The sequence below is a fragment of the Pagrus pagrus genome, assembly GCF_965226575.1.
Source record: "Pagrus pagrus genome assembly, chromosome: 2".
Classification (NCBI taxonomy): domain Eukaryota; kingdom Metazoa; phylum Chordata; class Actinopteri; order Spariformes; family Sparidae; genus Pagrus; species Pagrus pagrus.
In genome coordinates, this window is record NC_140186.1 from 21,476,147 (window position 1) to 21,502,323 (window position 26,177).

General features: G+C 40.3%; 2 protein-coding genes across 7 annotated transcripts in view; one reads left to right on the plus strand and one right to left on the minus strand.

The window, feature by feature from the left end:
* Positions 1-26,177, plus strand: part of prkcaa (protein kinase C, alpha, a) — a 158,456-nt gene that overhangs the window by 120,112 nt on the left and 12,167 nt on the right. For 3 of the 6 annotated variants that reach the window (XM_084343985.1, XM_084343983.1, XM_084343987.1), the window contains 4 exons: positions 11,898-11,978; positions 14,217-14,324; positions 21,171-21,311; positions 25,934-25,954. In XM_084343985.1, coding sequence (XP_084200111.1) covers positions 11,898-11,978; positions 14,217-14,324; positions 21,171-21,311; positions 25,934-25,954 — 351 coding nt within the window. The remainder of the gene's footprint in view (positions 1-11,897; positions 11,979-14,216; positions 14,325-21,170; positions 21,312-25,933; positions 25,955-26,177) is intronic. The other 3 variants (XM_084343986.1, XM_084343984.1, XM_084343988.1) reach the window with 1 other exon arrangement.
* Positions 2,460-8,412, minus strand: LOC311270835 (uncharacterized protein; the record flags this gene model as incomplete). Its single annotated transcript, XM_084376029.1, has 18 exons — positions 2,460-2,773; positions 3,121-3,246; positions 3,434-3,541; positions 3,866-3,970; positions 4,077-4,181; positions 4,327-4,431; positions 4,559-4,663; positions 5,025-5,108; positions 5,250-5,333; positions 5,481-5,564; positions 5,710-5,787; positions 6,059-6,163; positions 6,856-6,939; positions 7,103-7,186; positions 7,334-7,411; positions 7,674-7,757; positions 7,970-8,053; positions 8,202-8,412. 18 exons carry the CDS (start codon positions 8,410-8,412, stop codon positions 2,460-2,462), a joined length of 2,028 nt encoding a protein of 675 aa, XP_084232155.1.

Here is a 26,177-nt window from a genome sequence, read left to right on the forward strand (position 1 = left end):
ACAGGTGCACACATGAACACAGATGCAGACTGGCAGGCAGATAAAAGACAATATTATTATGGACTTGTATATAAAGATTAAAGGTATAAAAGGAGAATCTGTTTTCATTCTCTTTCATTTAGCATGTACATACACACACACACACACACACACACACACACACACACACACACACACACACACACATACACATACACAAACACACACACGTATGTACTGCAGTGAATCAGCGGAGCTCCACTGGCCAGAGGCTTTCATACAATAAAGTAAAAAATAAAGCAGGATGAGAGCAGGGAATGTCAGGCGCAGGTCACGCTTGTCTATTTCTATCACTCGCAACTTGACAAAAGGAGAGAGCACTTAATGTACATATCGGCTCCATGTAAACAGAAAGGCAAACGAACGTGTAAGGCTGAAGATGTAGACTTAATGTGCTGGTTCAGAGCGCGAAGGTCACCGTGCCTGAAACTGTAAATGTCCGCTGGTGTCGCTGCAGACAGGCGATGGGGTGGCAAGGGCAGCGAGTCACAGCAGTGTCACATTAGCACAGCGCTCTGCAGTATGGCCTGAAACTGATCTAAACAGTAGCTTTTTGCTGAACTGTAATTGTCCTTTCTGCCTTTTTCTTCTCTTTCCCTTTCTCTTTCTCTTTGCCTCAGTCTCACTGACACTGAACCCGACTCTCTCACCCCCTTCTGACTTTTAAGTGTCTCTTTCTTTCTTGCATTGTTTTTGCTCCACAGCAAGTCGTGACGGCTGAGAGAAAAACTGGCTGTGACACCGTAACAATAAAATGAGAATACAGCAGTAAATGGTAAAATAAATGTTTTCACTTCTGAAATCCATAGAAAGGTTTGATTTGGGGGAAATGAAGAGGTCTCTCTCTCTCTCGCTCTCTGTGTCTTGCTCTCACAATCTGTTGTCTGCGAGCTCTGTAGAATTTGTGTTGTTATTTGCTGTGACAACACAATTTATCAGTTATTAGAAATAGTTGACATATTAGTTGACATATTATAGCTAATATCACTGACCATTGCAGCTCTGGGATCAGTTAAGTCACAAGGATTTACAAGGAAACCATTGGTAACATTTAAGATTGTTTGTGAAAAAGTACTAGAATTCCTTTAACTTTGTAGTATCTTTAGCATTAGAAAAGAAAATCTGAGTCTCATCTCATTGATTTTCTTCCTCAGTTACTCCCTCACCCCCTCGCTCTCTCGCCCTCTCTCCGCTCCTTTCTATCCCTCGTCCTCTCTGTTTTCATTCCCGTGACATAAACCGACATGAGGCTGCAGATCTCCCTGCTATATTGACCTAATGTCTCTACATGCTTTCTACCGTTAAATCCCTTACTGCACATGGTTTTGTATGAGAGACTGTGAGGTCAACTCTCAGTGACACAGCGCAACAAATATGCCACATTAGGTCCCCGATGACTCGCTGTCTAGCATTGGCCTGCTTCACCCTGTCACTAGTTTCTCTTAGCCGCATTAAACAGCTTGACCATCCTCATTAAAGATGTGGTGTGTCTGAAAGTTGTTGTTTTGGCATATCGTGTTGTATTGTATTGAATCTGTTTCATTGTTGTTGTGTTATTTTCCCAGAACGATTGTGCTTTCAGTTTACGAGGATAAGGAGTTTTCCCTTCTTATGCATATTGAAATACATCAACAGTGGCAAATCTTATGTGAAAACAAATCTTCAGAGTGCGCAGATGAATTCATTGGCAGCTGTCAGGGCAGGCTGAAGGTTAGCAGGATCCCTGCAGGAAGCAGGATTTCAGTAGGCGAGCTCAGGGATTTCACCCAGGGGTTTCCCTCACCATGGAGTCTTTGACCGTCGAGCTAATTAAAAACATAGAAGAAAGATAAGGGAAGGGGGCTTTTCCCTACAGCATCTTCCTGCCTTTTTTACCAAAGAGCTGAGGAAAAGCCGAGGATTAAGGCTTAGCACTTCTCACCTTCTTGAGGCATCATGTTCCCTTTCATGCAAAGGGATCAGAACGAGGAGCCTTAAACACATATACTGATGTATGTGTTCGTCACCTTCACATTGTGCTGTCACTCTGAGTTATAATCTCATTCTGTCTTTCATTGTTTCATGCTGGTATGATCTCAAGGTGAGTGGATGAAGCAACAATACGTAAGCTGTGTGTTAAACAGATCTGCACCATTGTTGTGACTTTCAGGTTTTGTCAGGGTCAAGCAAAGCACTGGTGAAACAATCCTTTGATCGCTTTTATAGACCATAATTTATTGGATTCTTACCAAGATTTATTTTGTATTTGTTTCTGCTAGATAATGTTTGTGGAAGCTCATCAGAATCACAGCTTTGAATTAATAAATGTGAGCTACTTTTCAATATAAGGTATGGATCACAGATTGCACGTGAATTGTTATAAATAATTCAACTCTGAATAAATGATTGCAATTAATTAAATTCAAATTGCTCTGGTCAAGTTACAGAGAGGTTTTGGACACATTACTGGGCATGCTGTACAGCAGAATGCCAGTAAAAGTACAGAGGTTGCGGTCGCTGTCGGCCCAGACCCAGGACTTGGCCTCCATGTGCACATCAACCTGGTCTCCTTTCTGAAGGAGCAGCACTACCCCATTGGAGCCATTATCAGTGAGGTCGGAGGCAGTCGGGTGCTCAGCGGTGCCGACAACAGCCTCCCCGTTCTTGTACAGGAGTAAAAAACCAGGGTTTCCTCCGTTAGCATGAGAGTAGAGGGTGAAGTGGTAAACGCCGCTGACCGGAGCTGTAAAGACTCCTGGACAGGAAGGTAGGAGAAGACAGAGGGTGATGTGTCATGTTATTTACAGGAAGTGAAATAAAGGTTTTGAGGAACACAAAGGCACGAAGCATGAACACAGTATGAGAGGCATCACAGCATTGTTATATGAACATGCAATTAAACCACCTCAAAGAAAACAAGCAGGTATCGAACTAAGTGTAACTGTAATGTCCACATTATTCTCATACTGTATAAGATGACTTCTTGTGTCATTGTTTAAACCTGTTGGTGCTGAATGAATCTATGTGGCATTTAAAGAAGATGTTAGTTAATGTTAGAAGTTAATTTAGTGATTACGCAAATGGGTTCCTTCAATACTTCACCTGTTGTGGGATCATAGCTGTCACCAATGTTGGTGATGACTTTCTTGTAGACAAGAGTGGTCTCTGTCTCAAATGGCCCAATGTGCATTTGGTTCTCTTCAAGTGCAGCTGAGAAAGCCACTTTATCTGTCAAACAACAGAAACACTCTTGAAAACTGAAGTTGAAACAACTTGAAAATGCAAAAAAAAAAATAGATAGATAGATAGATATAACATCTATTATATTGTCTTTTCAATGAGGAAAAAGTTGAGTTTCAGAAAACAGAGAGCATCCCATCTCCATAGCTTACACCTTGAATCTAAACATATTTACCTTCAGAGATTGTTGTCTTCACCTCTTCCACTGCTGCAGCTGTTTGCTCAACCTCTTGTTTCAGCTCCTCCTGTACAGTTTGATTTGTTTCCAGTTTGGCCTCCAACTCTATAATGAAAATGCATTAAATATTTTATGTCAGACGCATGACAGAAAGTCTAGATAATGACTTTCTAGATGAAAAAATCATTTTAAGAAATATTACACCGAACAACAGCATAATACAAAATATTCAGTCTGTAGCTTTCTGTTTAAAAGTTACACCGGAAACCCCACATGAAAGTATACACATAACAAGAACAGAAATATGACTTATGAATATGATTTTGAGAGGTATTACTTGAAACCTTTAAAGCCAACTAAATGATGGATCATGTCAAACCAGTTCAGATGTTTATACATTTTACAGTAGTTCAGTCATATTTTGCTTGCCTTGATCAGCTGTTTTAAGTTCCTCCACCTCAGCCTCTGTTTTTTCAAGCTTCGTGTTCATCTCCTGGCTCAGAGTCTCAGCGGCATTTAGTCTAGTATCTAACTCTGAGGGGTTGATAGAAGAGATTTAAAACAGTATGAACTATTATAGTGGTAAACGATGGCTGTGTTTAAATTAAAGATAGCATCTGTACATAAAGTATTTGTTTGCCTTGATTTATTTTGTCCAGTGCTTCCACTTTTGTTTCGGTAACATCGAGGCGTGTGTTCATTTCCTTTGCCAGGACCTCACTGGCCTCCACCCTGGACTTGAGCTCTAGAGGAGGATATGAGATACAGGAGAAACTGCATGAAATCAGCCATTATATCCAATTTAAATCAGAGACGAGATCACAGGGCGATAGTTTTTCAGTCGCCCTAATGACCTAATTACTGATTCATAATCAAAAGTAATTTCCTACCTTGATGAGCCGTCTCAAGAGCTTTCACCTCCCTCTCTGTGTCAGCAGTCTTGATCTTCAGCTCCTCACTCAGGCTCTCAGAGACTCCCAGTCTAACTGCCAGTTCTGTTGGAGTAGATTAGAGGAGTGAAACCTATCACACCATCAATTAGGCACATACAGATGATCATGATGAGCAAAAAGTGTGTAATGCACAGAGTCAGTGCTACGAGCATGTCTTTATTCTCTTTACCTTGATCAGCTGTTTTGAGTGCCTGCACTTGTCTCAGCGTATCTTCAAGACTGATCTTCAGCTCCCCTGTCAGACTTTCACTGGCTGACAACCTGGAATTCAGTCCTTAGGTTGAAGGGAGGGATGGGAGATTTGCAAAGTTAAAAACAGTAAGGAGTACATAAAGTACATCATGATGTCTTTCATTACAGTATAGTTACAGTATAGTTAATTAACTATACAGTATAGTTTCAGCACAGCGAGCGTGAAAACTCGACTATTAATGCCTTTTGAGATAAACATCATTAACAAAACAGGAAGGGGTGAAAATGCTCCAACTTAATCATGAAAAGGTCATGGAAAATTCATAGACATTTCCATCAGGGGCTTCAGTGGGTAACCCTGCAACTAATCTACATATGAATATCTTATAGCCCATATGGCAGCCAAAGAAGAATTTCCACAGTATTCAGCCTCCTGACTTTACCTTGATCGACAGTCTTCAGTGCCTCCACCTCTGTCTCTGTGTTTCCAAGCCGGACGGCCAACTCCTTCTCCAGACCCTCGATCTCTAACAGTTAAAACCTTGATTTCAAGAGTCAGCAGTTTCAACAGTATCCACGAGGCTTATGTTTCTGATAGCTCACTAACAATTTACTGTTCTCACAGTGTACATACAACAGTAAAATAATCTCTACATGTGTTAATGTACCTTTAATTTCCACCTGTAATTGTGCCACCAGGGTTCTTTGAATCTCTGCCTCGACTTCAGTGGCATTTAGTCTTGTTTCCAGTCCTGGTCATTACATGGAGGAATAAAATCATCAGCCACTCAGAAAGTTCTGTCGAAACAATGACAACCTAATCCTGCCCCTCGAATAGCAAAATAACAGCTCAGAATATTTTGCATGCATACCCATGCAGTAAAATGCAATTTATTTACCATAATCAGCATTCTGCAGTGCCTTCACATCTGTGTCCACATCTCTAAACTTATTCCCCAGCTCTGTCAGTCTGATGTTCAGCTCTGTTTGTAAAATAAAAAAGGCAAATTAATACTGCATGATGTTGCGGTCAGTTAAAATATGAATAATGAAGGGAAATTAGATGAGCTGTTGTGAGAAGAGATCCACTTTACTCTGTATTAATAATTGACTTGTTTGTTTTATTACCTCTGCTTTCGTTCTGTAGCTGTTCCACTCGTGCGTTCTGGCCCTCCGGATCAGTGGCGTTCAGTCTGTCCTGCAGAGCTTCTCAGTGCGGATGGGTGAAAGATTAGAACAGCTACATCAAGGAAAGAAGAAAATATACAAACATAAAAAATGGAACGATAGATAGCATACAGAGCGGCTACATATGTCATAGAGTTTGCGTGTGTGAGGAACAGAGTAAGGAGTTTACTTTATAGTTTATTGGGGAAAAAAGCATATATATTCCTTAATACATAAGATGTATTGGATCAAGTGCTCACATTTTTGAGAAGAATCTGACATTTTATTTTTTTTGTCTTTCTCTCTTTACCTTGATCAACAGTCTTCAGCGCCTCCACCTCTGTTTCAGCATTTTTAAGCCGAACATTGAGCTCCCCCTCTAGACTCTCACTGGCCTCCAGTCTGGACTCAAACTCTGACAGATAAAATGACAGAAACAAAACACATCCTGAATACAACAAAATAAAAGATTTACACCAAACTCTTGGATGGCATGGTGGTACAGTATAAGGAGGGGAGAGATGGGAGCCATTAATCTTGGATCAGCAGTCTCTGGCCTGTGGTGCTCTAACCACTTATCTTCTTCCAAAGCGATTTCACTGATTCAGAAATCTCTACATGTGTTAAAGAATAACTTTATTTTACACATTTTACACAAGTGTGTCTACAGGTCCCGGGGAGTACTGCATATGTAAAAATAGTAAGTATTTTATGGCTCCAGAGGAAGCTGCATATAATCTCATAAATTACCTCCAGTCATGTCACTCAGTGGCTGAGTTGCATTGTGGGTAATGTAGGTGCCAGTCCACTGGTCAAGCATTACACTCTAAAACACTGTTGAACTCATTATGGACAAATGATCAAAATATATTTCAACGCATTCTTTTTCCTTTTCAAAACCTGGTGCCTACATTACCCATAATGCAACTTAGCCACAAAGTGACATCACTGGAGGCAATTTATCAGATTACATGCAGCTTCCTCTGGAGCAACAAAAGGCTTTATGCTACTTTTTTTTTTTTTTTTTTTTACATATGATTTAGTACTACAAAAGACCTGTTAACACACTTTAATATGTAAAATTGGTGGAGTTACCCTTTAATATACCTTTAATTTCCATCTGTAATTGTGCCACCAGGGTTATTTGCATCTCTGCCTCGACATCTGTGGCATTCAGTCTTGCTTCCAGTCCTGGTCATTACGAGGAGGAATAAAACATGAAATATTTAATCTCACATAAATTTCCAGGAATAGGCAATCTCGCGCTCATTATTAAAAAGCGAAAAATATTCTCGCTACCTTTCATTTGAAATATTTTTGTACATATGCCGATAATCATGCAGCATGAATTTACCTTTATCTGCAACCTGCAGTGCCTTCACTTCTGAGTCCACGTCTCCAAACGTATTTCCTAGCTCTGTCAGTCTGGCATTCAACTCTTTTTGTTAAAGATGAGGGAATAAATACTGCATGACTTCAACCATTCAGTCACAGATGGATCATGTGGTGAGAGTCAATGAGTCGAGATGAGGAGGAGGAAATCTACTTTGCTCGGCATTAATAAGTTACTTGTTTGTTGTATTACCTTTACTTTCCCTCTGTAGCTGTTCCACTCGTTTGCTTTGACCCTCCAAGTCACTGGCATCCAGTCTGGCCTCCAGTTCTTCTCAGTCAGGATGGAATAAAGAGTAGCAGAGTAAACAAATGAAAAGAAAAACTATGAATACGAGTAAAAATCATTTGATAGATAGCATTTAGAATGTTTTCCTCTTGTACATACAGGTTGCATAACAGTAGGGAGTCAGCGTTATTGGCTCTAATTCAAAAAGAGGCTTATTGCGCTGCTTCCTTCTGCTCCTGTTTTGTGTATAAGGGTTTTAAAAAAGGACCAAAGCTTATATTTATTGTGGATGAAGTGACCTCACCTGTGTACTGCAGCACAATTTGCTGCACCTGCTTCCTCTGCTCATCTTCCTGCATCTCACTGAATCTCAGCCTGGCCTCATGGTCTTTTTTACATAACAGAAATGATGCAACATCAAACAAACATGTCACCAGGTAGTCATAGAAACTGCCCCCAGAAATTCACAAATCTGACAAAACATTGATTTAATTGTATTCACAAACAGATGGAAAATTAGATAGATATTCTCCATATTTGTGTTAATGTTAAACAAAAATACACAGCCCTAAAATAATTACACTTTCGTTCTCATTCTACCTGTAAATCCTTTCTTCAGTGCCTCCAGCTGACTCCATAGTTCCTCCATCAGGCTGTCAGAGACTGTCCGCACGGATCTCTGTTCTACAGTAAATCACACAAATGATGTAATGCAGTAAGTTATATTACTATATTTGCCTTTAGGTGTGAGATAAATAAAAACACCAAGACTTTGATGGTCAAAGGAGGATGGAGAAGATGCTGCATACTGGAGCCGCGCTGCCACACATACCCTGTACTCTCTGCAGTTGCACCAGTTGCTCTTTGGTGCGTCGCAGCTCATTTCTCTGTTCATCCAAAACAGCCATCATCTCCATGAGCAGAGTGAGCCTGTCTGCTTCAGCAAGCTCGTCCTGAGTAAATGTGATAGCAGTGAACCTCTGTCCCAGGACGTTTGCCCCAGACAGGCAGCAGCCAAGCAGGACGAGTAAAACAACCCTCATCTCTGTGCTCTGTAGGGCTGTGACACCTGGGTGGGTGTGGGGGTCTGCAAGAGGGGCTTTTAAGCGTTGGGGGAGCGTGTGAAAGGTTATGCAAGGTTTGTATGTTGTTTACATGTAGTTGACCATCTGAAGTTCATGAAACATGTCCACCAGGGTGAAGGATAGAGGTATTGTGATAAGAGGTGTTATTGTTACTACCATTATGTCGTTTCCGTCTCTTTTAAGTGGCCTCCAAAATGTTATTTCAGCTCCAAGCGTCCTTGACATAGGCACCCTTTAACTTGCAATATGAATGAAATATAATATTAGTTCAAAAATCAATTAAAAACCCTGGCATTTTACCAACCTTTCAAACACGTTTTCGGACGTTACTCAAGAATTCATACACTGATTCTGACACAATTTCACACAAATGTTTGATAGGATAACATTATGACACCATAATGCTCTGCGAAAAATGCTTTTTTCACCATTATCAAACATCATAACTCAGGAACAAAAGAGATTGTGACCTTATTTCATATTTGGTTGGATGCTTTGTTGGTGACACTAATGTCTGGTGCCCCGTAATTCTAGTTTACTTTGAATATATTTGTATCCAGCTTGATCTCGAAATATAAAAATACCATAGAAATACTAGTGATGTGTTCAAGAGGAACTGATCTATCCATACAGTCCGTGACATTAAATGTGTGATATATAAATGCTTTCTGCTTCTGTAACTCCCACAGTTATAGTGACATTCAAAGACACATTGGTGTATATATGTGCATCCCAGTCTGTGCACATCTTTGCCTCTGTGTATGAGGGTTAACACGTGGATGCACTGCGTGTCCAGCTGGCTCCCATCAACCCTCGAGGCAGCATTATGACAGGGGAGTGCAGAGCTGGAGGTGTGTTTGTCCGACAGTGTGTGTGTGTGTGTGTGTGTGTGTGTGTGTGTGTTTGTGTGTGTGTGTTTCTCTGCGGGCAAGCCAGAGGTCAGGTGATACACAGCGAAGGTTATAGAGTGATACAGGACAGATCTGCTTTCACACACCTAGGCACATGAGTGTGTATGCTTCATTTGTATGTGTGTATGTGAGTTTTTGTTTGTTCATATACAGTATGTTGACCATGTGTTTAAGCTGGAGGATTGTCCCAGGGCAGCATGTGTGAGGTCAGATGTTACTCAGCAAAGGTCGTAGAGCAATGTACCCTATGACAGAATTGCTGTTACACACCTTAAGTTGCTTGTACGTGTGGGTCAGCGTAATGTCCTCTGTGTGTTGTGTGTCTCACCATATGTGCTTGTGTTCTGTACGTGAGCCAGAACTGCACATCCACATGGCTGCACCAACGGCTGCTACACAGCAGAAGGGGCTCCAGAGAAATGGCTGGATGTGCAAGTGGGTGTGAAGTGTAAATATGTGTGTTTTCTGACTGGTGTGGATAGGGTCAAAGTGGGTGAGAACACTAACCTTGGCCAATGTCAGAGAAACCCACAGGAAATCCCTCTGCGGCCAGAGAAAATGTCACAGTTCAGAGAGGGTATCCAGAGGAGGTTTATATGCTCTTTTAGCTGAAACTTCCCTCGTCTTTATCTCATTTTTTGTTTTGCGCTGTCGTTGCATTTGGATGGAAACAATGTACTTGTTATAGAAAAGTCCCAACTATCACTAAACTTGAGAACATTATTATGAGTAATGACATTAAGAGGGTTTATGTCTAATAACTTTACTCATTAGACAATAGATATTAAGACTTTCAGTGGTAGCTAAACTATCAGAGGTGGAAGTAAGAAAACTTAATTGACAACTGATAGAAATGAAGGTAATGAAACTGCATGTTAATTAAGGGGTAAAATTGGATGTGAGATAAAACATGGAGTGATAAATGACCAAGTGATTTGATCAACTTGAAACCAATAAAATTCAGGGGTGGCGGGTAATATCGGCTTGAGATGGCTAAGCCCAGCTTTTAGTTTTTCTGCTTAAATGTGCCAGGATATTTGATGCAGTGACATTACTGCGAGCATGGAAACGTTTAAAATACTAAAAGCAACCTTTCTAGTCATTAAAATGTATCGTAAAAGGAAACACTCAGATCCTGGCTTCCTAAAAAATTGACACAGCTGTTTCAACGGACTTAGTGATGAACATAATAATGGTGTCCTCTGTGGCTGCTAAAACAAGTATGATCGTTTGGTCAAATATTAGGCTTCCTTATCCTCAGCCTCACCTGCCGCCTCTGACAAAATTGCTGTGTATATTGCTGTTTTATCACTTATTTTGTGTTACTTCCATCCCTCACACTAAACTTTATCAGCAGTTGCAAAAGGTTTGTGAAGGACAGGATTTGAATGGGACTAATTCAAAAATGATTTTGCATGGGTCCTTCACCGCTCGAAAATAAAACTATTAATCACATCAGTCATCAAAAGAAAGAATCACCAGCTCAGCAAAGAGTTGTTGATGTGAGTCTTCAGACCATTTGGACAAAAAGACTTGAGCAGAATGTGAATGTCAAGATAGCTCTTCCAAATGCGCAAACACTTGCCAGGATCAGTTTTATTCACAATGGCTTCACTGTTGTTTACTCCTGACTTGTTTTTGTGTCAAAAAAGTGTGAACTGTGTTTTTTCTTTTTTGCTGCAGCAAACATCATCCTATGAGAACTGTTTTTCTGCGGTGCTGGTGTCCTGTAAAATGACCTACAGGGAGTTTTTTTGCTGTTTTGTTATCGACTACCTTCCCACGCACCAAATGCTCACTTCTTGTCAGAGCTCTCTCGCTGCCTGTCTTTGTCGCTGAACCATGACAAAAGTTATTGGTGCTGGTGATTTAAAATGTATGTGATTCAGGGGTCATCTGGCATCTCTGTCTTGTCACAGCTGTGGTGACACTCTCGCTTTAAACGTATTCTTTGTCTGAGTCGAATCACAGGATGACGAGCAAAGCGAGGATGTTCTGTTAGTTCTGAATGTGTGAAACAGGTTTTTCAAGTCTGCTGTCGGACTCTGCGGCAATTTGAGGCATTTTTGGCTTAAAAAAATCTATGAAGAAATCACTCCCGCTTCAGTGGTTGGCAACTTAACAAAGACATTTAGGATTGCACAATTTGTCGCCAACTTTTGATGTTGGAGCAAGTAATTTTATCATTCAGAACTGGTGAACTTCCTCACTATCACAGTCATTCAGACTGACATAAAAACGAGATGAGCGTTGGCAGTGTACTTGTCACGTGATTCATTTCAAACATCTTCGACGTGTCTTCCGAGACAAGATCAGACTGAGCTGAATCCCAAATCTCCCTATACTTATCCGAGGACCAGCGGACCTCACCAAATGTGCTGTCAAGTTTTCCAAATGTGCTTGTCAGAATGATGAATCAACTGGCCAAATAATCCTCCTGTTTTTCTGCAGTGTGTGACGTCCTTTTTTCAAATGCAGGATTGTTTGAGTTGAGACTGAACTCCTGAACTTTCTCTCTTCCTTCCTCCACAGATCATTGCATATCAGCCATATGGACGCTCTGTAGACTGGTGGGCATATGGAGTTCTGCTCTACGAAATGCTGGCCGGCCAGGTGAGTGGCGCACACACACACACACACACACACACACACACAAGTCAACTAATTATGTAACTGTTACACAGACACAAGGTTGCTCACAGACTGCTCATGGCTACATAACATGTACACAGGTGGTGCCTCCTAAAGACCTTCCCACCAGCACTAATTATAAACACTGACATACAAACGCACAAAACCTCCATCTGACCTCCAAACATGAGGCATGTTGGTGTAACCTTTTGCCGTCTTTTAAGGGAGTCAGCTGAGCTAACCTTTGACCCGGGTTTGACCAGTTAATTGTCATGCGCCCTAAAAATCTAATTACTAACAAATCGCTGACTGTTTTGGGAGCTGAAGTGTGATTAAATTGGAAGTCTACTGTTTCTACACAGCAAAGTCTGCTTTAAAGATACAACCTGACCAGATTTTTTTATAGAACGATTTTGTGTCGCATGTGCACCAGTTAGTTTTTGTCTAGCTGGGTCCAAACAAGTGCGAAGAATACAAATAAGTTTACTCTGGTTGCAACATATGTTAAGCTTCCATAGCCAGCATGCTGCTCTGCAACCGAAGCAGCTGCCAGTCTTAGCCTTTTTGTGTGGTTTTAAGTGCCTATAATTATACACAAATTGAATAAACTTCTTATATTTCTCTAATGAACAAAACCCTTCCCTTTTTTGTGTTACCACTGAGAAACCTACTTTTTCAGTTTCTTTGTATATTCCTGGATACAGCATGGTGTGCTGCCAGTGGCTCAAGTCGATATTCAGGACAATACTGTGAGCTACGGAAGTGAACATATCAATAATGTGTTGGCTTGTAAAGACGAGCTGATTTTGGACTCAAACATACCAAGTTAAGACGAGGAGCAGCTGCTCTTTGAGGATTTTGACATAAGAATGCATCCTGAGGAGGAGCACCGGACGTGACGTGTTGCAAGTGCACGTGCAGTTTGTGTCTTTAAGTGCACAAACTGAACAGATTACATTTTTTTACTTCTTTATTCAACCACTAACCCTTTGAGAAGCTTACTTGTACGCTGTTTCTGCGGTTAGTTTAAGTAGAACAACATGAAGAAGAAGTTCTGTGTGGTGGTTACATTGGAGCGATGTGACCTCTTCACCGATTAGCTTAGCATTAGCTATTTATGAAGACTATCTGCAGTCTGTGAAGTTCCAGCATCAACCTAAAACCACATCTTACTGTGGATGGTGTCGTGAATAGAGACCATGTCAGAGATAAAAAAAAAAGGCCTTTCACAGCCATATGTTGAATTATTGTCATAACTCATGTCTCCATACTTGTTGTCTTTACTCGATGTAAAGTCTTCTTTTGAAATACGTTCAAAAATTAAAAAAAATCTCACCAATTAGAATATTTCTTTTGGGGGTTTTAATTAAACATGTTTTGAAGACTCAGCACTAAATGACTTATTGAGACATTTATTACTTATTAACATAGTTTTGACTTTACCACTATTCCAAGGCCAAAAGCTGCGTGCAAAACCAATCTCCTCCACAATAAAACGAAACACAAAGATGAGTATGAGTTTCATTCCCGAATGACCTCTGAGCAAGTGTCGACTGTTAAACAATTAACAGACGTTTTTACCTATTCAGATGCTCCCGCCCTCTGTGTCTCCCTGCCTTGTGTGAAATCAGGTAAAGAGGGCATGACGCAGACAGGCTATCTGCACCCGAAGGGGCCAGTGGAGTGGAAATGACGAATAATTCATTTTATGGACTGTCAAAACACCCACATTATGGTTACTGATGATAAGCACAGTGTGAGGAGGGGAAAAAGCTGGGTCATCCACTCCATTTGCCCTGCGAGGTCTTCCTGTGAAACTTGTTTGCGCGACTTCTTCACTGTTCCTTGTTGCTTTCTCTCTATTTCCATGTCTTTGTCGTTCTCGGTGTTCTCTCTTTGTCTTTTTCTGACTTTTCCTCATTTAGTCTTCCTCTTGGCACCCTACCAAGTTGAATTTTTGTCTTGTTTTCTTTCCCTCGTCATCTTTATTCATAAGGGAGAACAGTTTTACTAAATCTGGTCAATTTACCTGTCAAGTAGAGAGTGCACAAATGGCTAAAAAACAAATGTACCACTGCTGGATCCCTTAAGTGCGACACGATGACACTTTGCTTTCAGCTGTAAAAAAAAAAAGATGTCAAGAGAACAATGTATTCATCCAGTGTATGATAATAATGAAACACCTACCAAACTCTTAATATCATGTCCTTCCACCTGCAGCCTCCGTTTGATGGAGAGGATGAGGACGAGCTGTTCCAGTCCATCATGGAGCACAACGTGTCCTACCCCAAGTCCCTGTCCAAAGAAGCTGTCTCCATCTGCAAAGGGGTGAGTGGAGGTTCTTCACCACCAGTTATAAACCAGATTTTGTGGTTAGGCCAAATTAACATAATGACAGGTGAATCTATTTGGTGTCCACTAAAAGATTAACGCTGTACCTGCTGTCAGTGGAGCAGTTGCTTTTCATTTTGTGTTTCAGAAAAAGGCACTTAAACTGTCTGATATGAAACCTGCCTCTTCACTTTCTTTGCCTGTAAATCTTGTAAATAAGCATTTTAAGCTCGGTGTCTTTCCCGCTCTTCACTGAAGCCAAAATAAATGAACTTCTTGAAAGAGGTCTACAAGACCTTCCTGCTAGTTTAGCTTTAGGCAGACACCCTGACAGGCTGCGTCACAGATGCTTTTCTTAGCTTCCTGGAGTTGGATGTAGCGTATGTGAAGTGTAGCTCCATTTACTGTTAGTGTGGGCTTTTATTAAATACCGTCTGGGAACTCATCTCCAAGTTCCCTCTCCTCTTTCTACTCACTTTCTGTGTCTTTTACATTAGCATTATTCAGACATTGAATGGAAACCAGTTCATCCAATATACTCCTCACAAGCATGACTGTCTGTAAGGTACAGTAGCTCCGTGAGCCTTATGTTTTAAAGATTTATTTCTAATGCTTCGAAGCCATTTCTCAAAGTCTAAAATTGCCAGCTTCACAGGAGTAAAACAAACTATAATTTTGTAGCTGTAAGGAGAGTTTTGACTCCCTTGTTTTATACTTTTATTGAAATACATCCACCGGGAGGTAGTGAAGGAATGCACGCCATTAAAGAGGTGCTGACTACAATGAAAGTACAGACATGAAGGAAAATAGTCGCACACTCGTAGCCTCAATGCAGCAAGAAATGCTTGAATAGATTTACCAACGTTTCAACATGAGTCATATTTCAGGGTACGAATAAATTCACGTTTCAGTACAGTTCAGTACATGTTACAATTCGCTCACATATGGCCAATGAAAAAGTGATTAATACATGTAAATTGTTACATAGAGCCCTTTTAACAAACTGGCACAATAAGTCACTTACATCTTGTGATCTTTGTTCCTTATCATGGCAGAGTGATGCTTTGTCCATCCTGAGCCCTCAGTCTGCCTCCTCTGTCTGAGTTTTTTATTAGAGATTGCCATTTCTGGTGAATACACAGTAGGAAATAAATTCAAGAGTCTCTTGAGATGCTGTTTCTACTACTATGGGTATATGACTGCTGGGTCTCCATTGAGTGTGTCAGTTTCAAGTCAAGCAGGCAAATACTAGGACGTAGTTACTGCTTGTCTAATTTAAGGTCGACAATAGAATGTTTTGAAAGCAAATGAAAGAGGAACGTAAGAAATGTAAAACAAAAAAATAACTTCAGTGTTTGGACTGAACAAGAAGGCAAAAATCATGTGTGGGCATTGCAATATACTCACTTATTTGCACACTTACCTCCGTTTCTATGACATTTATAGGCACTCTGTGCTCACTCCTCAGAAGGTAGAAAGAAACATCAGTATGTCGATACAAGTTCATCCTCAGGGGAGCCGAAGTGCATTAAATATGGATGCCTCCTGGCAGCTGTCACAGCCACTGCTGGCATGAAGTTCACCTCAGGACTGTGAGATCAATAATAGAATTACTTTCGACACACTCTTCATGTCGTTCCTGTTAGTTAACAGCAGAGACTCGTGTCTCCTGGCAGCAATGACAAAGATTTTAAAGCATGTGTTTATGAACCTTGCTTTTCTTGAAATGCCCAGGAATACTCACAGGGTTACAGAAAAACAAACATTTTTTTCACGCGAGTGCATACAAGGAATTTAATAGTGAACGTGGCAGTTTTATTTCTGTCCAGAGGCAGTGCAAACTCAATGAGCTGTGCTATAACAAGCTTTGTCTCCTTGTCCTTTCCTCAACTCCACTCGTTTCTCTTTGTCCCCCTCTTCCCTTTTCTCATCCTTTTCTTTCTCCTTCATTTTCTTGGCTGTATGTGTGCACACTGCAAACGCCTTTGTGTGTGTGTGTGTGTGTGTGTGTGTGTGTGTGTGTGTGTGTGTGTGTGTGTGTGTGTGTTTCCTGGTCTCTGCCCAAGTCCCTGTCTCAGCCCTTGTTTGGCATGGCTGCAGCACTTCCTCTTAATGGATACATAGTGCTCGCCAGTAGCCTGACCCACAAAAAGAGAGAACGGGAGGGATGGGAGGCAAGAAAAGACAACAGAAACAAGAGAAAGATTGGTTAGGGAGAGAGAAAGAAAGAGGGGTAGGAAGCGCACAATGGGCATGGAGCAGGGGAAGAACAGCTTTAAGCAGAAGACTGATGCTTATTCGGCAGTGGATAATAATATTCGAGGATGACTACAAGCTATACAGTTTATCTGTTTTATGCAAACTTGGTAACTAATACCACTTTACATCAAAAGGTGTGTGCATATGCAGGATTTTCAAACGTGTGCCACGTTTGATGTCAGGCAAATTTGCCTGAAAACAGGAAATATTAGAAAGCAGCATGAAGGCCATTGGCAATGTTACAGTGGTTACTTTTTTACTTACTTACTGTTTTAATTTATCTTTTACTTCTGTCTCTCTGTTAAACTTGATGCCGACTGAAGGACGTATGAGCGCTGCTTGAATGGTGACGGACGGAAAAGGGGCAAAAATTAGCGTGTCCAGTTAAGCCCCAGTAAAGGCACCGGGCTTTGAAGCCAATTTGATATGGTGGCCAAACGGTGATGTCACCACTTTTTGACCTAAAAAGACTTTATCCCATAAATCTAAATTGTGAAAGAAGTGATTCAAATCTGAATAAGGCTGGTTACCTTCACACCTTCACAACTTCCACAAAACGACTCTTCACTATCAGAATTTGACCCATTTAGTTCATTAACATTCAGTAAGTCTTGAAGAGCCACACCATTAAATGGTTTTATTGCCACGCAAGTTAGTGGAGGGCTTAACCAGAAGTTTCTAGTGTGTACGCTCTTTTGGCCGCACAATTTGGAAGCTATGCAGGAGTTTGTTGGTGTAGTTTTAAAACCAGGAATTACATTTTTGGCTTTGAGCAGCTTTCATAGGAATGAATGGGGCTCCGCCTCCAATGCTGAATCCAGATTTCCTTTACTAAATGAATAGCACGTTTGGGTGTCATGTTTCTATCACTGCTGATCAGACCTGGAGCCGATAAATACCCATGATTACTGCGGTGTCATTTGCACAGGAATGAATGCCGATTGTACCCTCTCCCACCGAAGACAAAAGCCAGATGTTATTTAAGAGTGTCAGTATGAAAGGGGTTTTAGTAGGCTTGTGGAGTCTGACAATGCAATTGTTCATACAAGCCAATGTATACTTTACAGTCTGTTACATTTTAAATAGGTCACAGATGTAGATACACATTCATCTCTGTAATGAGATGTTACCTAAAGGTCATCCATTTGAGTCTTGTTGTAGATCTTTATGATCACTGTAAGAGAATGAGAGTGAGGCAGACATACAGTAGTGTACATCATTAAAGCTGTGAATGTGACCTATAGGTTAAATATCATTGAAGATTTCATCCTTGACTACAGTATTTTACTTGAATGAATCTCTAGAGCTCTGTGGCAAATCCTGGGATAACTAGTCTCAGTTTCTCAAAGCACTGCATAATATTATCAACTTATTCTCACTTGAGCTGTAGGTTTTTCTGTTGTATCACGAGCAGAAAAGGTGAAGTTTAATTGTTACCATTTGTTATTTGCACGAGTGTGGTGTCTTTGATCAAAAGTTTGCCCCAGTAGATCCCTCTGTTCTCTCACACTGCAGCAAGCTAACTGGGTTTTAAACGATGTTGATGATGGAATTAAAGCCTCGATACATCGACTCACACAGATTCATCTGGCCGAACTCCCCGCTGACTCGGCCACATGTGCTTCTCTTTGACTTCATCACTCTCATTCTTGTTTTCTCCCTGACTCCCACCACGTCAAATCCAGCGATCTGATGCTCTCAGCAGAAACAGCAGGGAGACGTCTAAATGGCGTTCACTTTCTCAACACATGCAGCTGATGACTTGGTGGAGCCATGGAGCTTTGAGTGCTAACAGTTTGCAGACAGAGTGATCAGATGTTCTCCATGAATTGTCAACACATTTGTCTTTCTCCAGGATTATCCGTCACAGTTATGCAAAGTATTTCAAGGAAGCTCTAGTTAAAAAAAAAAAAGAAAGTGTGAGTGTTTGATTGACACGGCGCAGGCCAGCAGTCAGTCAGTTTCAAGGACATTTCGACGTGTGAGGTGTGCCATTTTAATGGTGTCAGCCTTGTGTCTGCGTTCTCACTGTCGGTGACAGTCCTGTGAACAGACAGAAAGCTGCAAATGACTTTTTCTTCCTCGTCAACAGCTGTCTGATGCACTCTGCCAGCTGGATTCACTCTGCTGGTTCAGATGTGGCCCAGCCCCACGGCCTATGTGTCAGAGGGGCTTGCTGCAAGAGAGCTGGCCTGCTAAAAGTAGAAGTTCAACACTGACAAAAGTTTGCTATTTTGTCATGTTGTTTAAGGATTTTTTCCTCTCTTGAATTATATTCATCTCAGAAAATAGGAAATCTGGCATAACAGTGATTGTTATTGTTATTGTCTGTAACTGGACACTTTTCTGTCCTTATTCTCGAACAATAAGATGCGGCAGAGGCAGAAAATGCCACTTAATACATGAAGACTAGTTCAAGCCCTTGTGAGATTTTCTGTTCTGTTATAGAAGGTTGATTGGTACAGTGTTACCGTACATGTATATTGTGTTGTATCACCAACATACTGTGAACAACACAGATTCACTCTAGGTGTCAGCATGTCCTCTAATAGTCTACTGTGTGTTGTTTATCTCTGCTAATAAGAAAAAGAAATAAACTAATGGATACAAATTTGGCTGTGAAAAAATCACGTACACAAAACCCAACACTAATAAAAGGTGATGATAAAATATTTTAGAAGTCAATTGAAGTGATTTGAATAAAGGACATTTTGAATCCACCATAAAATCCAGATTTTTAGTACGGGCTGTGAAGTCTGGTGCTGCTTATAAAGAGACAGTAAAATGATGGATCAAACCCAACAGAACAGCTGCACCGACATCTGTTTGCCCATTCTGCATATAAACAAAAGTTCTTACAACCAGCTGGGCTGTTTACCGATCTGATGATGGGAGGGATGCACATTTTAAGCAATTTCTTTAATTGATAGCTGATTTGCTCATCACAGCATGTTTACATATGGGACAAACTCACAAAAGAAGAAAAACATTTGAAATGTAATACAGATGAGTGCAGCAGAGCCGGGCAGCAGAAATGATTGACAGCTTACATTTAAATAAATGTCTCTCAATTTTTGTCCCTGCATTAGACAAAGTCACCCAAAAGTAAGGACATTTTGAAGGGTTTAAAAACAGCTCCTCAGCTGCCAGTCAGCTATTGAGAAAAGCCAAGATGAAAGTTGCTTGAAAAACAAAAAAACGACGCAGCCATGTTGTTTGAAATGCTGGATGGGGCTGTGAAGTGTAGACCTGCTGGCTCCGACTGCATATTTACTGTACAGACGTGAGAGTGGCATCAATTTACCTATTTATCCACAGTAACTCTTAATTAGTTCATTAGCTAATTTCCCCAAATCTCAAACAATCCCTTTAAAATAACCTCGCAGGAAATGTCATCACAGAAAAAATATTGAATTCAGTTTAGTAACATTCATGTTCAAATTTCATAATGATGTTGTGTCTGCATTGGTCAAAGGCTGTAGAAAGATATCTTAATATTAGTTACAGATTCTTTCCTCTAGACAATAAAAACACAAATTATAACTCAGGAGAGTTGCCAAGGTGACTGAGCTGCATGTGACGGTGTGCATCACAGATAAGGGATTTAACTGGAGGTGCTGGTGTGTGTCTGTGTATGCATGTATGTATGTATGTACTTTCAATGTCAGTTGAATAAAGCACCATTCAGATTCCAGCACATGAATAAGTCATTCTGGACTGTCAATACTGGAGCCCACCAGGCTCTACATCCGTCTCCAAACGGCTTTTTTCCTTCCAATTCAATCAAGACAAATCACTGCACCGAGGCGGGTTATAATGCAAAAATATTTATGTAAATAGAAAACTGGTGTAATTTCATATAGACACTCAAAAAAACAAGCAGTCAGTCGGCGATTATGTTCCATTATAATAGAAATTGCTTTAATGCATTTAAAATTGAGCAGGTCTGTTAGTCTCCTCCAGACCAACCTTTGTCCTGTGTATGCAATCAGGAAAATGTATAGACTTGTTTTTCATTGGTTGCGTTTAAATTACTTGTACTTGTTGGCACATTATTTGGACAGCCGCGTTTATGTCATACCAGTATATCCCTACATTATTTAACAAGAACAGATTTTTCCTGTTTCCTGTGAGTACTTTTATTTATTTTGGTATGCTTTTTAGCAAAGTGCAAACTGTGTCCTCGTGTTGTCTGCGGTGCAATTTGAAGTGGCAGCAGTTCTCTAAAGGCAGAAAGAGGAGAGGGAGAGAGAAAAAATCACATTTACATCAGTCTTTTTCAGACCCATCTGTTTAGCTGTCATTTACTGACCTAGACACGAGCTTGAAGCACATTACAAAACACATCAGTGAGAGAACACCGGAACGAGAGGAAACAAAGTGAACAGTGAACAGTCAGCTTTGTGTTTACGTTAGAGATCGAAGAAGTTATTGATAGAAAGATGTGAATCCTGCAGTCCACATCTTATTTAAAACCCCCAAATCTACACCACTGATTAGAACAGTAAGAGGAATCATCACTGAGAGTTCACAGTCTCTTTGTCCTCACTCTCTGTCCTTTGTTTTGTTTCTTTCGATGAGCAGCTGATGACTAAGCACCCGTCCAAGCGTCTGGGCTGCGGCCTTGAGGGAGAGAGGGACATCCGAGAACACGCCTTCTTCAGACGCATCGACTGGGAGCGCCTCCAGAACAGGGAGATCCAGCCGCCCTTTAAGCCCAAAGTGGTAAGTGCTGCTCACACACACTTTTACAGCAGGGAATGGACTTACTTAGGATTTAATTTGAACTTAACAGCCTAATTAAGTGTGATACCGCTCAGTATAATTAAATTTTCCGTTACACTTGCTGCTCCTGTCACAAAGGAAATGTGGCTACTTTGGGCTCTGCTTTCATACGGGTGCATGGTGCAAAGGGGCAAAAAAATGTGATACCAATATCTTGACTTCGATACCAGTTCCTGAACAATACTTTTTTTTACATACCAATTGTATGAATTCCATTTTAACAAAAGATTACATTACACATACACGTGGTGAATCCCATCTCTGGGCATAATCTAGTCTTTTTCCTGCATGCCTCAAGATAGCCAATCACCAGCACTTTTGGATCTTGGCACAACAAGCATGCTGCATGCTGATTGGCTCACTGACGCTGATGAGATTAACTCCTTACGTTTTGAAATTTGGTGTCAAACCACAAGACATTTCTTGATAATCGATAGTATCGAGGCAATTCGGTCGTGCCATTAAAGCATCGGAAGTTCGATACCCATCCCTAGAAGCACGGGACTGAAACATCCACTAAACCTTGTGCTCTGAAGGTGTGGACTCTTCTACTGCAGCAGCAACTTTCACCAAATTCTTGCACAGACTGCCGCTGCAGGGTGTGTACACAGAAGTGTGAAAGCTCCCAAAAGTGAGGCCAAAATTGTCTTGTTCGTACCCTAGTCGCTGGCTGTAAGTTAAGGAAGCGCGTCCTTTGATATACAGCTGAGTTTTCTGTGAGCGGAGCAGGTATTTTAAACATCAGTACTGCAGTCGATCATGTCTGTTTAAGTGTGAAAGCCAAAATCATGATCGAGATTAATGTTCAAGTACTTGCAAATGTTCTATTTCCATCACATTATCCACATTGTTCTTCTAGATGCCACTATGTCATTATCGCAATGCCTAACATTCGCATGACAGCAGCAGAGGAAAATGCACACTAATTGGCATTTGCAAATCTTCTGACAGTTCATTTACAATTTGTGCTACTTTTGGATGTCCTCACTGTACTCAGCACATCTGAGTGCACTTTGCACCATGCGCCTCGATGCGCAAAATTAGCGACCTTTGTCTTTCCATTGCCTCATTGTTATCGGTCCGGGTATATTATTACCCTCTATAGCTTGACTGAAGATGTGTTTCCTTTGACTTGTCCTTCAGCTCACCATCTGACATTTTCAACAACTCTTTAAACGTTGCTTTTGCTGGAAGAACAGTATTGTCTTCTTGTTTCGTGCCATCCACCATCTTCACTTTGTGCCATAAAGCAATCAACAATCTTCCCTCAAATTCAACACAATGTTAAATGCTACTTACGGCAATGGTCTTGCATGCGTGTCTACTCTAATTTCGCATTGACATTGTTATTGATTTGAATAGGTTTTATACCACCCCATTGACCACTGTGTGTCACATACTTGCAACACAATACGTGTAAACAACACAAATAAACGATAACAGCTTTCTGAACTGCAAGCATCTAAACAAAACAAGAACAGATGTGCTCATCACTGCAAGACAAATGTGTTATGGCAAGACATTTTATGCCCCTCTTTACTCCCTTGGGTGGTGTGTGTTCTTGGCTGTTTGTTTACCAACTTGTACCTCAGCCTCCAGTCTGATTTGTCAGGGAATGTTACCAGTCAAAACTTCTCTAGTTACTGTCCTTTAGTGCGGTAATCCTTCATTGTTTTTCATTTCGGATAGAAAGTATTTTCCATGATTAACTTTTAAGACACCAAACTGTCGACTACAGGATGAATTTACATTCACAGGTAATGAAAGTTTAAACATCGTGCACATACTGTACAGCTTTAAATATTCAGCATGCAATGTGTTCAGTTAACAGTGTTCAAATAAAAAGAAACAGGTGGTGCATAATGTAACAAGCTGCCAGTTATATAATGTGTTTAACAGCAACTTTTTGGAATATCAATGAGATGCTTCAAATGAGATTTACAAAGGAAGATTTCCTGTCTTTTCCTCTCTGTAAGTGATGGTTTTGGTTTGACTGTAAGGGCTTAAAAAAGCTCATCCCTAAATCTGAACTGCTCCGATGTTTCCAAGGACCACCACCCGCAATCGAGACCAAGCACATGCTCACACACATGCAGGTTACAGGTAATCCTGGATGCGTTTCATGGTGGGGTCGCTCCTGAAGGTTTTCATTAACGTGTCATCCAATGTCATTAAGTGAACTTAACTTAATCGCTCCAGGAAATCCTTCTTGTTAATATTCTGAAACGGTCATATCCACGACATTCATGCATATTATGGAATATTTGAAATTTTGATTTATTGCAGTAAAGCAAAGTAATCGCCATCTACCAAGTCAACCTTTACCATCCTCTTCCTTTCACACACACATGAACACTCATAAACTCTGTCCTCAGGCTGAAGTTTTGCTGCAGACACCAAATCAAGCACGTTTCTTTCTACTGTAGCAGCCAGCTATCCAAAATGTTTTGCCACACTTAAGCAGAAGTATACCTGAAAATAATTTGGTTGTAAAAATTGGATTATAATAATACATGAAATTATATTTTTACTTTGAAAGGAAATTTTATTTTCCAGTCGGTTTTCTTCACAAGTCGTCCTCATTGTTGACCCTACAAGGAACAAGCAGTCACCACCAGTTTTAAATGTATAGTTTGAGTTGACAGCAACTGTGGAGGAAAATTCATGAGAGGACGTGCAAACAAGTTAAGAGAACATATTTCAGACCATAATGTTGTAAGTACTTGTCATGCACCTTTTAATCCTACTGAACTACAACAAATGCCCCTAATCGTCACCAAGGCAACTTCACCTCAGAGGCAGGTATCTGCAAATAAAGCCAACACTGGTGGGTATTAGGATATGACCATACTGTATAGTCTCGCTCTTAGGGAAGATTATCCTTGCACTTGATGTGTGCTGACGCATCATACTGTATTTCAATTGTTTCATTATATTAGTGATGTGCTGTAATTACATACACAAGCACTGGACAGCAACACGTTACAGTTGCCTTTGATGAAAACCATCCAACCATTCACTTCGTGCTCATCCTGTCCAGCTGCGGTCTGTCCCACTACACAACGGTCCAGACGGTCCTGTGTAACATTTCCAAAAGGAAAATCAGAACACAATCAGAATCAGCTTCAATTGTCCATTTATGTGTACACGTACAAGAAATTTGCTCTCAATGAACTTACACAGGGTGAGATATACAGTGTTGTAAAAAAAATAATAAATGAAAGCTAAAAACCATGTTGTGTTGAAACATTGCTTAAGCAAAAATCACCCTATTAAAATTGCTTGATTAAAAGTCTTAAAGTATCTGATATTAAATGTACTCAAGTATCAAAACTAAAAGTCAATCTAAAAGTAAATTATGCATATATTTGCTATGGGACGACTGATTTCCAACCTGGCCGATTATCATATTTGATAATAAGCATTTTTCTCAGTTTTGGAATCAATGTTTTGTTTTTGTTTTTTAGACCTGAGTCCTTGGTCTGATGCAGTCTGCAAAGTAACTAGTACTGTAACTAAATTTGACAAATATACATAGAGGAGTAAAAAGTACAATAATGTAGTGTTTAAGTAGGAATTGTAGGAGTTTAAGTATAAAATAGCAGAAAAGGGAAGAACTCAAGTCAAGAAAGTACAGTACTTTAGTAGATGTACTTAGTTACATTTCATCACTGTAGACATACAGCTAAGAACATAGATAACAAAAGCTGAACCATTAAAAGTGGATAATGGTAAAGAATAATAAATGATCTGCACTGTCATGTTCACAAGTTTTAAAAAAAAGAATAGGTGAACATATACTGTACTGTATGGAAAATCCCCAATGACCAACAACATAAATAAATGGTCTGTTTACAATTGAATTAAGTTGTAAAGAATACAAATAATACAAATAAATACATATTGAATAACTAGATATACATGGAGTGGATGGTTATCTACAGTATATGCATGTATACATATCTGTATATATTATGTACAGCATGCAAAACAATGAAAGTGCTGACCATAAAAATTAATACGTTGGGGTCAATAAACAAAACATTACATTAAACCTAAACTGAATTCAGTCTGATGTGACATATAATACTGCCCTTGACATGACACTCATGTGTATAGTCAAAACACAGCTGCGGGCATGGGCCACTTATAGCATGTGCTATATGGGCCATAAGTAATTTCAAAGCCTCTCATGTGTATGTATAATTAATGTAACATCCATTTATTATGAATGCATATCTCATACAGCTCACATTTTGCGGAGTAGTTTTGAAATCCCGTGAGATTTCACATGACCATGTAAGCACACACACTTTCTCCCTGTGTCTTTCTATCATCCCATACACACACACACACACACACACACACACACACAGACTCATATGTGGTTAATATAGATTGTGTTTCTTTAAAAAAAAAAAAAAACAGCAGGCAAAGGGCAACAGAGATGGAGTGGGTCACTTAGTGTCTTATATGTGTGTGTGCGCGCATGTGTGTGTGTGTGTGTGTGTCTTACATCTTCAGTTTAAATATTGTAGTTCTCTTCTGTTTCAACCCTCAAGGGCTCCAGTTCCTCTTCTAAGGTGAATCCTGACCTCCTTGTCCATGTAGTCTCCCGCTGCGTGGATGTGCCGGGTGTCCTGAAAACGCTGTGTGTGCTTTGTGTGTGTATGTGTGAGTAAATGTATGTGTGTGTGGGAAGGTTAAAAGAAAAGCGAGGGTGAACAGAGATTGAGAAAAGCAGGGGATGAAGATTTCCTTGCATGTACGCCTCTTCTCCGTGACTTTTCCGCCGCCTTTGTGTGC